This window comes from Lates calcarifer, linkage group LG7_1, assembly GCF_001640805.2.
Source record: "Lates calcarifer isolate ASB-BC8 linkage group LG7_1, TLL_Latcal_v3, whole genome shotgun sequence".
NCBI lineage: Eukaryota > Metazoa > Chordata > Actinopteri > Centropomidae > Lates > Lates calcarifer.
The window spans coordinates 16,072,545-16,088,690 of record NC_066839.1 but is presented as its reverse complement, the minus strand read 5'-3'; the positions used below and the strand labels follow the sequence as shown (position 1 = coordinate 16,088,690).

Here is a 16,146-nt window from a genome sequence, read left to right as displayed (position 1 = left end):
GCCAAACTACCCATGGGCCCTTCGAACACTCACAACACTCTGCCAGGGAGAGCTGGAGATTTTTGAAAAAATACCCTACACCACACTAAGCAAATCCAACCACATGCAAGCCTGTGGGAACTAGCGGATGACATCTATCCGCATATAAATACTCTCAAAATACTTTCTGGACTTATTGGTCTACAGATCGTTCCCCCCACCCAATCCTCTTGGAAATGGTAGTGGTGATCTGGCCCCCAGCTTCATCTACTTAATGTTGAAATAAAGGAGGTGATTGAACTCAGCCTCCAAATTGGATTTGTTTAATCTGCATCAAGTTTGAACATCCTGTGTAAACACAAGCGTGTGCAGATGCCGGAAACACCACGGCTGGAGACGTAAATGCCCGTGGTTGACTTTGGCAGAGAATCAGAAGCATAGAAGGGGGAATGAGGCCTGAACAGAGGCTGGAGAACTTCCATTGTTACTAGAGGGTCAAAGGGTACTTAACAAATGCACAAATGAGTACATTGAATTGGTATGGCTGATTATGGGTGACACGGTGACAAGAATTTTACAAAATTTTATCATTTTGATCATTTACAGATAAGCATCACCCACCAAGTATAGCTTCTCTTGAATTAGATTATTATTAGCAAGTTTTAAGTGTTACTAGACTCACAGCCTCTGGGAACAAAATCTGCAACCTTTGCTCACAGCCTTTACACCAAATTCTACTTTGGCAAATGATGTGGAAGCAAAATTGAATAAACACAAACATCATTAAGAGTTCATGTGTTCCAGTTAAACAACCCTTTTCATTAGACTCTCATTTCCTTAATGGCTTTGCAGCCGCATTTCACCCCTGTGTTAAGTCACAAATCACTGGCAGCCAACATGATATCTTTTGCCCTGTTTTCCTCTGAGATAAGTGAGAATATGACTTTGCCTTGATAGGATTTATTTGCTTTACAGCAAAGGCTGCACCCCCTCAAGCCCAACTCATTAGGGAGTGTGTTTTGGGGAAGGGGGAGGAGAAGTGAAGGTCACTGTAGGTTAATTCCAATCGCAGTGCCTCCTTGAAACAGCGTGACAGCATGTCTCCTCTGCTCACAGATTGGATGAGTTCTCAGCTATCAGACTGGCCTGATGACAGCATGTGAAAGATTAAGTCTCTCACTCACATAGACACATTTTCCTCCTCCCTGCATATATGTGTATTGTGTTCATTATTAGGGGATTTGTACTGTGAGTGCACATTTGTTTATTGTATAGGTTATTCAGGATAGTAATGGTTGTAACTGCTAAAGGAATTGTGGTATTATGTCTTCTGCAACAAAGGCAATTCCAATAAATCAGGTTCTAAACCTAATTTGGATGTTTTGACAGTTTGACTGTTTTATGTGATTTGTTATGTCCAATGTCTGGCTGGGGTGATATGGGATTGCGCTGCCCTTGTTCTTGCTGTGGTCTTTTATTGTTTTCATCAACATAAGCTGCTGCTTTATGACTTATCAAAGTACTACACCTTGATCTTGAAAGAAGCAAAGAGAGCAAAGAGATGAATGAAAAAAAAGCATGAGGGGAAGAGATGAGGGAGACAAAGGAGTGACCACAGAATGGTGAAGACATAACAGTAAAGAAAGAGAGAAGGTATGTGAAAAAGAGAGAAAGAATGTGAGACAGAGTGAAAAATAAGAATGAAAGGAAGAAAAAAGAAAACAAAGACAGGCGAGAAAGAGTGAGATGTGGGCCATTCATAAGCAGACTTCTCCAAGGGATCTCGGGCCAGCACACCTGCTACTATTCACTTCAGAGGAAATAGACACTCTGTGGAAGAGAGGCTCTTGGCCTCGGGACAAAACCGCTGCAGCGCCAAATTAGAAACAGGAAGGACTGTGGGTAAGGCTCAGATTAAAAACGCACTCCCCACATGGACTCAATATACTGCAGCCCTGATCCCGCTCTGGAAACCCAAAACCCAACAGCACTATTTTATGTCCCAGTCAACAGAACGCCCGCTGTTTGCATAGTGACAGTACAGAGATTCAGTCCAATGTCAACCCCTGAATGTTGGTAAACTGAGGCTCTCTAAATGCTGCCCATTCTAATGAGGAAAACTCGTTTCTAAGTATACTTTATCAATTTCCACAGTCACAACTGTGGATACCTAATAACAGTGCATCACAACTGCATTTTTACCAAGACTGCTTTGTCCTAAACAGATCATGGATATACTTTATATGAGTTCAGTCATGCAGAAATTATGTGGATGTCAAAGAAAACCAGATTGGCCCTGAGTCTTCATTTTCTCTTGCACTGGCCTCTTTCTGGTCTGTACCATCTATCAGCATCAGAGCCAGATGGTTGTGACGCACACACCAAAAAGGAGGACACAGCACTGAGTTTCCCACAGACGACCATTAGAGCAGCTAATGTTGTCAACAGGCAGCTAGCAAGAACTAATGATCCATAGCACTCTTTATAAAGGAGTGAAACTAGCAAGAGGTCTATGAATGTACCACAAAAGGAAATGAATATTGATATATGGCTGCTGCCTTCCTCTTGCGACCCTTGACCTCTAACGGGTTTTGCCTCTGCTGACTGGACCTGTAAGGCATTTCCTGCCCGTTCACTTACATACTCATTCAATCTGAGGGAGAAAAGAGCAAAAAAAAAAAAAAAAAGTTGGTTTGGTTAAAAAAAAACATCACTTCTTACAGCCCAGGATAAGGGAAAAAAGTATGCACTCATTCTCATACAATATTTCCATTTACTCATGGGCCTGTCCAAGTAGTGTGTTCCCCTCAATCTATCATTTTCACTGCGGTCACCGATGGTAGAAGGGCCTACTGTAATTATTCCTACAGATATTGAGGACATCTAGAGGTTGTTTCTCCTCACTGGAAAACAGAAATACTCCTTTCTCATAAAGGTCAAGTTTTCATTATGTGAAGCTCAGTAAGGATTCACAGAAGGATTCTTACAAGTAATTGAATACACAGACACAAGGAGGCAACAAAAGGACATATTTGTATCTTAGAAAAGAAGGAAGCAAAGGAGAAAACAATAATCACAATAATCCAGTTTTGGAAATGAATCCATGTTCCATATACCACTGTCCTCTTCCTCCACTGTCTGTGTGATATGTCTGCAAAGCCGTTGCCTCACAGAAGAGGTCATCACTAAAGCCATGAAGGACCACATTCACCACAGGTCCGTTGACTGATGTCTGTCCCAGGCATGCTGATGGATGTACACACATAAACACACACGCATGCATACGTGCATTACGCCAGATGGGGAGTGTGCTCAGTAGTGTGACTCCAAGAGGAAAACCTGCCATGACATCACCCAGGGGAGTGCAGGTGCAGGGCTGGGACAGGAAGTGAGTCACAGGAAGCTTGGTGAGGCAAACTTTGCCATGCCACTGACAGGCTGTGGGAGAGCGGGGTGACGGAGTGTGAGTTACACTTCGTAGCAGCACTGGCTGGAGCCCTCAGGTTATGGACCTGCTCTTTACACAAACAGACTTCTCTCATCTGCCTCTGCGACCAGCTTGACGAAGCCTCCTTTGAAAATAAGTGCTGCATTTTTTAAATTGTTTTTCCCACATACCAAAACCATACAAAAACAATACATAGTATTCAGATTTTCAGCTCCCTTGTAGGAGTTGCATGATTTCTCAGTATTTCTTTTTGATTTGGTGTACAGAGCTGACATCTGTGCATACTACAATTGATCAGTAGTTTCTAATTGAGCATAGAGAATATTGCTCTATGCTTTTATAAATTTTACATACTTTATACAATTCATATACAGCACATTATATAAAACAGCAATGTGAATACAATAAAGCACACGCTCACTGGCTAGAGATTGTATGTACACAGGTTGGAAAATGTTCAAAAAGTGTTTGCAAGCATTCCATTTGAACATTTTCCAACCTACATTGCTTCAGCACAGAGATGTGTGACAGATGTACTGTATAGCTGGATGGATGGATGGATGGTGGAGATGGTGTGTGTGTCCTTGACAATGGCAGTCCAGTGGTTTATACAAAGCTTATTACGCTAATGAGAAAAGTGTGGGGAATGGATTTGTCCCATACCACCCAGGGAAGGAGAGCCTGTTTTCCCTAGTGCACTGCATCTGGAAGCAGCCTCCTGGTAATCTGCACTAAGTACAAAAGGTTCAGCACCAGCTTGTTCTCATAGACCACCAAGTGCGGCCCCCAACTCTATAGCAGGTCTCCTTTCATATCTGGGGATCAACTGATTCTTGGTGGACTGGGTTCTAGACCTGGAGCACCTTAAGGTGCTGCATCGACACTTTGCAACTTGCAACAATGATATTAGTGTGAAAGCTCTGTAATCCTAAACTGTGAAGACATGTACTATGCTCATACAGAGTCAAATTTACTTTACCTCTCTTATCTGTTGCTGCTGGGCAGATAGAGGGGGAGAGAGGAGGCTTTGTGGTATCACCCAAGCAGTGTTGGAGATAGGTTGTTGCCATCTACTGGCTAATGACAAAAGTTTATATAAGCATAAACACTTTATACTTACATAATGTAACAAAGAAATAGTTAAAAATTAAATAGTTAGAAAGTAAATAACATAGACAGGGGCCATCAGTTTTAAGTCAGATTGAAGAGTCTTCAAGATCTAGGCCATACTGCCAGACTACAACTAAGTCCAGTTGCGTTCGATTTAAATTTCCTTGAGATAACTATGATGGATGAATGGATGGATGGATGAGATGAATGAGAATATCCACAGGCTTGAGGCCATACTGAACTGCAGATACATATTTATATATAGAAAACGTAGAGATATTGGGGTGTATGCGTGAGAGAGAGAGTGTGAGCATGTTCTGTTTCATATTGTAGCTATTTGACATTATTCACGGTGTATTATGAGCTTTTGTCGACTATCTGTCATCAGACAAAACAGATGAGCTTTTTTATCATTGCCAGCACCAAATGAGAACATTACTGATTTGAAGTTGTATGCGCGATAACGTATTAGATTTACTGTGCTGGAGATTGACATTTATTTAACAGGCATGCTGGGGGATGTCATGTAGCTCCCTTTGATTGATCTCTTCACTTCCTGCTACAAAGATGGAGGCCGCTCCCGTAACCACATAGCCCCTTTCAAGTTCAGGGTGTAGGAGACGCCCTTCGGCAAAGTTCCAGGATCGGTCCAGTTCACCCTTCCCCCCCAAACCTAACTGTAACCATCAGAGGAGTAAACATGACACTGACCTTAGATCAGTGTCTAGAGGCAAATCCATCCTCAAGCCTGTTTTCGAAGCCCATATGTGGTCCACATGGAACTCCTTCCTGTATCCTCTGTGGAAATGTGTTAGTCCACAAAGTGCAAGATACAAATCCTGAAGTCTGTTGCTATTTGATTACAGAATAACAGTTGGAAATTGAAGGAAAAGGAAAATTAATTACCTAGTGAAAATTTACCCAAATCCTCCTGCATTTTCTCTCATTCTATTTCATATATATTTCTGTATTAAAAACACAGAGAGAAAACAGGATAGGGAGAGAACTGCACTCTGTGTCCAGATATGAGAAATGTGGGAGTTCTTGGATGAGACATGAACAGCTCTGATGTTATGAGGTTGTTTCCCCTGCTGCTGCCCCCCATAGTCCATCGATAAAAAAGTGTTTGGCTTAAGTTCTTGTCTGTCCTCTAAGGTTTCATTGCCTTGTTCTTGAGAGTATTATAATGGCAGACAGCCTTTTAACTCTGTTCTATAGCTTAATAGCAAAACTATTCTACTGTGAGTGTAAGGCTATGTAATGGTCTCTTCCATTCAGCCCCAGCCAGAGGTAATGATTTCAGCATGTCACTCCAGGCCAGCTCCACTGTGATTGCATGGATGATTAGTTCTTACAGTAATGGTAGTAGCAGAACATATTTCAGAAGCAGGTTAGTGATAGTTTTTTTTGTAATGTTGCTGTCATTTTCCCCATGCGTTTTAATACAAACATACCAGCATTTGAGAAGTCAAAACAAGTGCATTTGTGGCACATGTACTTACAGGTATGCTGTAATTCATATGCTTGTACTTGCAGACAAGCACGCGGAAGAATGAAAGATTGAGATTGTATATACGTAAAAGTACTATCATCTTTGCAGTCATTCTGGAAAAGTAATTTCCATATTTTCTCTGCTTCTGAATCTGTGGACGCCCGTCTGTTTGATGTGTTCAGAGCTGCAGCACAGATGCCACAGTCTTAGCTATGCTGGACGTCATCTCGCTGGCTGTTCTCGGAATACAGAAAAAACACCATGTGCACCACCTCTAAAATTAGTGTGTGCAGCACATGAAGGAGAAAAGATCCGAAGTTAGAAAAGACTCTAAAGTGGCTGCTGTCTCTCTTCACTTCTCTACATTTTCGTGTCCCACCTTGGCACAAAGCCAGTTGAGATCTCCCATAGCGACTGAGTCCTCTGTTTCATCAAAGATACACGGCATGCCACATACTTTCCAATTCTGGGCCAGCCAGAAATCTGGAAATCTGATTTTATAACCCTTATGATTTGGGTTGTTTGGAGCTGCAGATAGTTTTGGTGTGGTTTGCTGCGCACCAAACAAAATGAATGTGCCCTGCCACGCTAGTAGGTCCCAGCTCCCAGTGTTATGCTCATCAGTTGTGCGGCTGCTCTGTTGTGTGTTTGTGCGTAAACAAGGACAGCGAAGGACACCTTTAACTGATTTACCAGATGTTCATGGAGAATGAAGGGGGAAATCTGTTTTCAGAGTGACTTTGCAGAGGTCTGTGTAGCAGGTGAAGAGAACCTTGCCAAGTACACATATCTCACAGTTGTGCTTTTATAACTAAATCATGGAGTACACAGTCTCACACAGACTAAATTTTTAGCTCATCATCAATTCTTTCATGCCATGAAATAAGTTGTTTTACAGTCCATGTTGTGCACAAGTGGGATAAACAGAATAAATTCTGAAATGCAAACATGTTCTCAGTCCCAACCAGTGGCTGACCACACTTAAAGCCACTCGTCTGTGATGACGTGATGAGCCTGGAAGTCAGTCAGTAATGGTGGAGATAATAGGCCCTTATTACTTTGACCCCTGACCCCTGTTCTTAGTGAGAAGTTTAGGAGTGGTCCCTGAGGAGCCGTCTGATAATAATGTGGCTCTAAAGTAAGAAGCCCCAGAAGTCAGAGGAACAGTGGCCAACTCACAGTACAAATGCAACCCAGTTCAGCTGGGATCGAGTGCAGGAGGGGAGTTTCAGGAGTGCTACCCATGTGTCACCCACTCTGGGAGCAGTATTTCCACCTAACCCAATGAAAGGTTTATGGACTGGAACTATAAAGGCAAACCACTAAATCTCACACTTTTTTAACACAAAAATTTCCCCCCATCCCACTCCTGATGTTATTCCTGAACTTCTTGGCAGATATTTTTGGGGTGAAGTTTTTTATTGTTGATTTTTATCAAATGTTCATTAAGTGTGCCAGTGAAGTGACTTCCTCCTGAAGTCCATTAAAATGGTGCTGCTACTGACATAGGTATGTGCAGCCCATGTGCGGGGTTGTGGTATGGTGGGATCCACAGAGTTGAAATGGACACCAGATGGGACCAAGGGGGGTGGAAATGCAAGGTAGAATAAAATAACACATGCAGAAGATTGAAACTGAGCTGTGGTAGGAGAGGAGGAGGTGCATGTGTGTGTGTTTTCATGTGCATGTTGGGAGGGTATAAAATAATTGGATAGTTGCATCATCTAGAGTAAACGGGTGCTGTACACCCTTGGAGGATAAGAATGGGTAAACAGACATGATCTGAGGCCCATGAAAAAAATGTGACATTTTAGTGTTTTTACTGCCTGTGAATAAAGTCTCATGGCTCCTTCTAAATGTTTTGATTTACATTTCCTATATAAGTAACAAGCATATCTTTGTTCAATGCACATTTGTTTTTGAAGAGAAAAAGCCCACCAGGAAACCCTTGAATAGATGATTGAAAAAACAACCACGTTGGTTTTCCATGCAAGCGTATGCATGTGTCTGAGATTGAAAACCAACATTCCTTGGTCCCAATGTGCGCTCACATAAAAAACATTCTATTTAGAGCATTTTGAGCTGCCTTGTGATCCCTCCAAGCCCTTTCTAATGCAAACACAGCAGAAAATGCAGTCAGTCAAACTCTGCAGAACTCTCCCTCACTGTTTCTCTTCTCCCTCTCATTATCTGATCTGCTATTGTGGCTACACTATAAATTTTCATCTGTGTCTTTCTGGAGCAGTTTTAGTCAATTCAGTTTGGTCTACGTATTACATTGTTCCCACTGAAAAAACTGGAGAATAAAGATATTGACTCAGGTGTTCATACTTCAGGCTGTCTTACTGCAACATATGATATGTTTTGTTTTTGCCAGCCAGCCACCCCCGCTGTCTTAGTGAATAAAACATGACTCTTAAACTGTTTTTGGTGTCAGTGTATGGTATTGTTTCTGTTGCAGTTCATTATCTGCTGCTGCTGAGTCGTTTCGTGAAATATTCCTGGATTTTTTTTCCTTTAGTGCTGCAACACATCAGAGCCTTATGACTCAGACACGACAAAGGAAGGCAGCCAAACTCTGAAGTGGGGCAGAATCTGTCTGAGCATGTGCAGTATGTGGACAGGTGCAGGTGTGTGTTTGTTTGTCTTTAATAATTAAAGTGCCGGTAGGCTCCTTTCTTGCTGAGGGCCTGTTGTCTGTCTGCCATAGTTTGCAAGCTTTCAGTCTCAAATCTCATGATAAATAAACCTTGTGCCCTGTCAGAACTTCCTCAGAAGTGCTGTAGATTCTTTTTTTTTTTATTCTGTAATATGGGTTAGGGACAGAAAAAACAAGCTAGTTTTTTGAAGCGCCTTCCCATGGATCTTTGCAGTGACATGTAATGCATGAAAACATGCTCTGGTGTTTTTCTAATCCTCCCATGGGAGTCTATCACATTTGTGGGCTTGTAAGTTGTCACTCCCGTCCTGTGACCCTACACCCCACTACAGTTCATTATACCAGTGGCACCCTGACCTGGCCCTGTCACTTTCCTCTCTAGACTTCTATTGTTGTTGGTTTCCCATTACATTTGCCAAAAGAGTTCAGTGCTTGGTTTGCAATCAGTATAGTGTGAGCTTCTTGTCATGTGTTGTATTTTTGCAGCTAATTTCTGTCAGAATTTGAAACTTTGTTATTCATGTTAACCACTCATGTTTGCCCCTGACACAGATACATCAACAGTGGCTGGTTCACCCAAGCTGATCTTGGAAAATTGGAGTGACCATGTTTTTTCACGATAAATACACATTATTTATTTACAAATAAAGTGGTTATAATAGAAATAAATACAAAATAAAAATCTGAGCATTATTCTTCATGTGGTATTGCACCCATTTCGAAATGTACATCAGAAATACATTTTCAAAACCAGTAAAGGAATATTCCTCTGATTAAAATATTTATTTTTCCCAACTTTTACGTAGACATAAATATATTCATATATAGTTTTTTCTTCTTCCACAATAGCTCTGTTTGTCTCTCTTTCATATAAATAAACGTCTTCATTGGGAAACCGGGTGTCCGTAATAACCTCTGATGTCTCTTTCAGTCTTTCTTGCCCACTCTCTCTTTCTATCCATACCACTGTCACTTGCTCACCGGCAGCCACATCCCTCTACCACCATGTCCTGGTAGTTTTTCAGGATGACCTTCTCATATTCATCCAGGTAGAGCAGGGAGATGGGGCTGAGGTCAGTGGGCACACAACAAGCTCTGGGGATGTTTGAGTTGACTGAGTTGACCAGCGTCTGCACAATGGCATGATTGGTAGAATTGAGGTGGTCTGCTAGGGGGAATGGACATTCCCCATGGCAATAAAAGGCATGGTAACCAGGGGGTGCCACTATCCACTCGTTCCACCCCACATCACTGAAGTCCACATAGAGGGCATGCCTCTTGCAGCTTGCCTTGTGCTGTTGCTTTCTGCGTTGTTTGCGGAGTGCTGCCTGACGTTTTTCTCGTGTGTGGAGTACTGAGTCTCCACGGCCATCATGGCCGTACGTCACCAGCAAGGGCCGAGCCTGAGGCCATGAGTCCTGGTCCTGATGCAGGGACCGGCTCACCCTGACATGCCTACTACGTCTCTGGGCATGCTCCCCATCCATCTCCCCTTCCTCTGGGTGAAGTACCTCCACCATGAAGCCATGGTTGTGGCCTTTGCCGGAGGTCCACTGAGATACAGCGGGGCTGACATCAAAGCTCTCCCAGCGGCTTAAAGAGTCCTGCACTAGCCGAGTGTCCAGCAGACGTGCCAGAGGCTCCCCACTGTGAGTGGCAGGAACTCCGAATATCTCATAAATGTTGATGCGATGGAAGCCACCAGCAGTGCTGCTGTTTCTGGAGCTGTTGTTAGGGGCTGCAGCTCCCATGACCTGATCCCTGTAGATACGTAGCTCTGCAGAGGTGATGAGCTCCTCATCAGGGATAGAAGTGAGGTTGAAGTAGAACTGCTGGGTTGTTTTGCCTTTCAAGCTGGCCAAGGCCTCCATAGACTCTACAAAAGATGAGAAGACAAACATAATGTAAGACGATAGGGGTGTGAAATGCATGCCAAGGATGAAACAAAGAATTTATGCATGGTACAAGAATGAGAAGCAACATCTATGATTAAAGTTTAGTTGGCTTCATGGATCCACTGTAAGAAGAGAAAAATTGGAAAGTATGAAGGGACGGTTTCTCACATGGCTTCTTTTGCTCCCTCTCATTCACACACACACACACACACACACACACAAAAAAAAAAACAAAAAAAACTTGGAGCCTTCTTTCTGTGCAGCCAGCCAAGCTGCCACGTGGTTATAGTGAATGGGTGTGGGCCATTGTCATACAGGCATAACACATACATCAACACTTTGCGTGTATGACTCAACATAATAGCAGGCAAATTCTCATGGAGATGTAATAACGTCATTACTGCTGATAAATTTACCTGGTTAAATGTCAGAAGATGAAAGCAGTGTGCTTCCATCTATTGATAAGATCAAACATGCTCACTTCCAATTGCACGTTTTGCTCAACAAGAAGTTGCTGCTGGATATAATTCCCACTATCTGTGTACATGAAAATGCTGTACCATGTAATGCATCATCAAAGATCAGTATGGACAAAAGAGTCATATGGAAATCAGTTTAAAGTTAGATTAGATGCTAGATAAACGCTAACATAAATGCCAACTGTTGCATTAACCTTTGCAGAACTGGCCAGCACTTTAATATTATTGAGAATGTCTATAGACCACATTGATAGTGCAGTTATATATGTCTGTATGTGTGTGTGTGTATATATAATATATATATAGATATTGGTATTCCCCTCTTTTGTGTACAATCTCAGTAAAAGCTGCAATTTTCTTTACTGCAACTTTGAACTCTTACTTTATGAAGATCATAGACAATCTATAGACACTCTTTTTGATCTGTTTGGTGTGGTAAAATAAACACAAACTTTGAACTCTGTGCTTTAAAGGAGGCATTTAGGAAATTCCACCATCTCATCCTAAACCTCCCTCCAGAGGCACAAAGACCTCAATTAGGCCTATCACTCCTCATTTGGTGTGGGAAAGCCCCTTGTCTCTCGTTCCCTCTCGTCTGTCCCCAATCCCTCTCTTTCTTTCCTTCCTCAGCCCCCAAATCCCCTTCTCCTTCTCTTCTCTTAGCCCCAAATCCTCTTTTCCTTCTGTCTCCTTCTCTGTCACTCTTTCTGTTTTGCAGCAGCGCTCTCACTCTCTCCCTGTCTGTCTCTCCTCAGAAGAATGGCTGTGTGAACAAGTTGAGGCTTGTCAAAAACGTGTGAACCACAGAGATGAGTGTATCAACATTCCTAATTTCTTTTTGCGCTGCATGCCAAAACAAAAGATAAAGGCTAATGTTGGGTCATTCATCACGGACCTGTCTCTGGCAGCCACTTCCTGTGTAATAGTGGAAATGTTCTATTTGGCATGGAAAATGGTCATTTTTGAAAACCGATAGCAGTGAAACTAATTATCCAAGTGAAATTAATATCAGCAGACAGATGTGATGGATGATTCGAGCTGTTTGCTTTGATGTGCTGCAGTTACATCTGTAGATACATGCTTATTATATGGAGAAGCCATCAACTGCACGTCTCTTGACGAGGGAAGACTTACACCCCTGTTAGCATAGGATGAAAGAGCCAGGGCAGCACATGTAAACACACAGTCTGAACACATTTGCAATGGCCAGTGGTGTCAAGGTGTGTGCTGGCCGGGTGCAGAGGTTTCCAGTAGTGGGCAGGGAGCAGTCACTCAGCCCAACTGCCCGGGCCAGGCTTGTTTGTAGTGTGTCAGTGTAGCCACTGGGTGTCATTGCACTAGGCCTCTGGAGAGCACCCAAGCAACCACTCAGCCACCCCTCTGACTCACCCCTGATGGAAACTTCCCCACTCAAACACTTAGTACTCTGTATAAGAACTTTGTGTAGAGCCCCTATGGACTCAGTAACTTGTATGTTGTAAAAACTGGAACATGGGCCATAGGAAATTGAATGGTTGATACAGATGGTATATGTTTGACAGTAAACATTTCAGTCTTTTTTTTTTAATCATACATAAATCATTTTAATATTATGAATAACTGCACCTCTCTGCTGCTCAGCAGTTAAACATAATATATAAATAAAGAATTTGTTATATTTAATTTTCACCTGTTAGATTATTTAAGACAATTTTGAATAACCCACTTCATCAATAACATTGTATAAACACAAAGTAGGCCTACATGACTGGTGAACTAATGCACTTTACCCAGCCCCTATAAACCTTAGGTGTGTGACCGTTATTCATCTGAGCAGCATATGTTGCCTTGGAAGTAAAATGCAACTGAACTGAAGCACTGAATTCAACAATCAGTGGATATCCAGCATATAAACTAAGTGAGCAATTATGGTGTTATTGGAACGTGCGTAATGGCGCACAGCGCGGAGAGAGGGGTGATTTGGAAAGAATAAGGCGCGCAACCCCTCCTCCCCCCTTCACCAAGGACTAATTTCAGTCCTGTTAAAAATGACTCAGAATTCAGTCTGACACGATGACTTTGTCATAATGCGTGTTAGTATAATGTCATGTCGTGTGTTATTGAAGTAACGGGGTGATGACTATCACCTGCGCAAAGGCACACCGCCCTTTATCCTGCTCCTGTGGTGCGTGTCTGGAAAAACTGTTTTCAGAGCCCACGCAAACACCATCAATTATTAAGAAACAAATTACCCCAGGGATCCCACTGCCCCTTGATGTTTCTGACGCCTGTGACAGCTCCGCCACGGGGAATGTTTGCTTAAAGGTTGCATCACTGCATTTATGAGAGTTCATTTAATTGTGCGTGAGATGCTTGTTTGTAAATCCTGTCAGTGACTTTTAAGCTATTCCACACTTATTTAAGAGTTACAAATAACTTGGACGCGTGTCACCTGTAAATGACTAACCCTCCATAAAACAGTGAAGACTCTGAAGTTCAGTCTTGAGGCACTGAGTCATGTTTAAATATAGGTTTGGCTTGTCTGAGAGAGCCGATGAGCTCTCCGGCTGACAGGTAAAGGTATGTCACTAATACGTACCTTCATGGTGAAAGCTTCTAATCGTGTTGGCCTTGCTGGCGGCTCTGTCCGCGTGTTTCCCCATGCTCTTGGGTCGTTTAGTGCTGTGGTCTCCGTTTGCTGAGTGCATGCGGTAAAGGTCCACCATGTACTGCGGCACCACGGCTTGCTTGCTCGGTGTCGGCCTGCGCCTCAGTCCAAACATATTGAGAAGCCGAAGCTCAAACTCGTTGAGGAAGCTCTCCGACTGCTCTGGGGTCTGCTTCCCGGATTCGCTGTATTTCCTCCGGCCGACCTCGGGGATAAGTCCCGTAGCACCTTCCAGCAACACCTGAGCGAGCAGCAGTACCATGAGAGAGCGGACCACGGCGACCATGATCAGTCAGTCCCTGTGGAGAAAGTTGGTTTCTGTCAATACACTGGCGCTGAGGTATTGACATGAGGTAGACGCAGCAGGAGCTTCACTGCAGTATTTCCCAAACTGTGTGTGATCCCTCCATACAGTAGGAGTGATTGAAGGAGAGCAGGTTAAAAAGGGAAGACACCTCTTCACTTTGAAGTAGAACAAAAAAAAGGGGGGGCTGTGAATAGCAAGCCCGTCGGCAATATAGCGCGTCTAACTGAGGCAGAGGATTGATCTTAACATGAACAGAAACATGAAAATATCAAGGTGAGGTAGTTATGAAAGACACGACCAAAAAGGGGGAATGAGGAGAAAGACAAATCAAAGAAAGTTGCGGGGGAGACTGCAGACAAAAAGTCTCCACTTAGAAAAGATAAGAAATCATGTTAAATGAAATCATATGAAAGGAAATCCAAGTCTGCATAGCCCGAAAGATCACAAGAAGCATGAAAGAATGTACTGAGGAAAGAGTTAGAATACACAGCAGCAGGAGAGGCAGTCAGACGGTGCTACAAGCCTCTATTTGCAGAGGCTTTGACGGTCGTGTATAATCATAAGGGATAGAGTTACTTCAAGAGGCTCGCAGGTGTTAGATCTGACGTGCGTACCAGGGCCAGATGTAGTCCGGGACAGGAACATCAAAAACATAAAAAAAAAAAAACCTACGTATCATTTGAATAGTACAACTTCCAACGAAACAACGTTTTTTTTTTACTATATTTTTTCTTTTCCCTGTGTTTTCCCCGAGGTTCAAAATGGGAACGCTTTAACTTTTACGCACACACCCTATAAGCTTATATAGAGGAGAGCTGACGAGTCGCAGTTGTAAAGTAAACGTTTCCTCATGAAGCAAGTTGTTTCACACATGCTGACATTATTAATATTTCATTTCTAGGGGAAAACGTCAACAGTTTAATAAAATCTATAAGCCTTATTTTACCTGACGAGGAAGCGCTGTGTCCGGTCGTCGTTCCACCTTTGGGCTCCGATAAATTCCACATTAATTCGTGTTAAATCCACGCTGCTTCTCCTTGGGGGACCAAAGACAGCCCATGCCCTTCGCCGATCGCCTCTCGCACATATTCTCACCAGCTGCAGTTCGGGTTAGGTCTTGGTCAGTACGGAAAGAAAAAAAAATATGTTAAGTCTATGAGGAAGCGGGCTCGCGTAGGCAGGACCGATCTAAGTATAAAGCATCTTGGTTGAACATCTTCGGACGAGAACAATTCGCTGAGACAAAAGTTGAGCGGAGCTGGCTTTTTTGGAGAGATAAGCGCACTCAAGTGTCGCTCCTTTGGACCTTGTTGCTGCGAGTCAGGGAGCGCGTCGCCTCTCCTCTTTGCGCCACAGTGTAGTGGTTCAATTGATTGGTGCCTTCTCTTGCCCCAGCGACTCTTTTTGTCGTACAGTGATGTCACCAAGGGGCTGTCAATCATTTGTCCTCTATAACGCACCTCCTGTGGACTACTAACCCGGAGGCTCCAGACTTTTTCAAGTCTAACGATGTCAAATAAGCACACATTAGATCCAGGGAACCCTATTTTGATAAGATTCAGAAACACCCACAGGAATTGTTTGTTTTGTAATGGGCTATTGGAATAGTCACAATTGAACAGTCTCCAGCATGAATATATAAATATTCGTGCTATTTACATTAGAGTGAAATTTGTTTATTCCATAAAATGCAGGGGGGGCGCTTTGATCCATGTGCCCCCCCCCCCCCCCCCCCCCCAACTTTGAAATAGCCATTGGCATATATATTTGAAATAATAAATAAATAAAATCCCTATCCTTACTACAAACAACTTTTTTCTCTTGCATCTTTACATATCCTGGAAATTCACACCATAAAAATAGCTCTAAGTCAACAGTTAAAACCATACTGTTGCTTTTAGTTGTGTGTTTTTGGGTGATTTTCCATAGGAATAGCAATCGCCTGTTTGCGTAATGCTTTTAAATAACATCAAAATGGCTTGTTACAGTTCCTAGGAGGTGTAATATTTCTGTGAATTTGACCACACTGAGCAAAAAATATGTAAACCCATGCTTTTTTTCTTAAAAAAGAAATAGATAATGGCTCAAGAGGTGTTAACGGTAGGATCAAACATGTTTAGCTTTTGGAAT

General features: G+C 42.7%; 2 protein-coding genes across 2 annotated transcripts in view; both read right to left on the bottom strand.

Annotated features, from left to right (window-relative positions):
* The window catches only part of gpcpd1 (glycerophosphocholine phosphodiesterase 1), a 259,347-nt gene that overhangs the window by 70,478 nt on the left and 172,723 nt on the right, over nucleotides 1-16,146 (bottom strand). The window lies entirely within an intron of this gene.
* bmp2b (bone morphogenetic protein 2b) lies at nucleotides 8,896-15,410 on the bottom strand. Its single transcript, XM_018696262.2, has 3 exons — nucleotides 14,963-15,410; nucleotides 13,641-14,008; nucleotides 8,896-10,564 (listed from the first exon to the last, which is right to left on the bottom strand). Exons 2-3 carry the CDS (start codon nucleotides 13,993-13,995, stop codon nucleotides 9,666-9,668), a joined length of 1,254 nt encoding a protein of 417 aa, XP_018551778.1. The 5' UTR covers nucleotides 13,996-14,008; nucleotides 14,963-15,410; the 3' UTR covers nucleotides 8,896-9,665.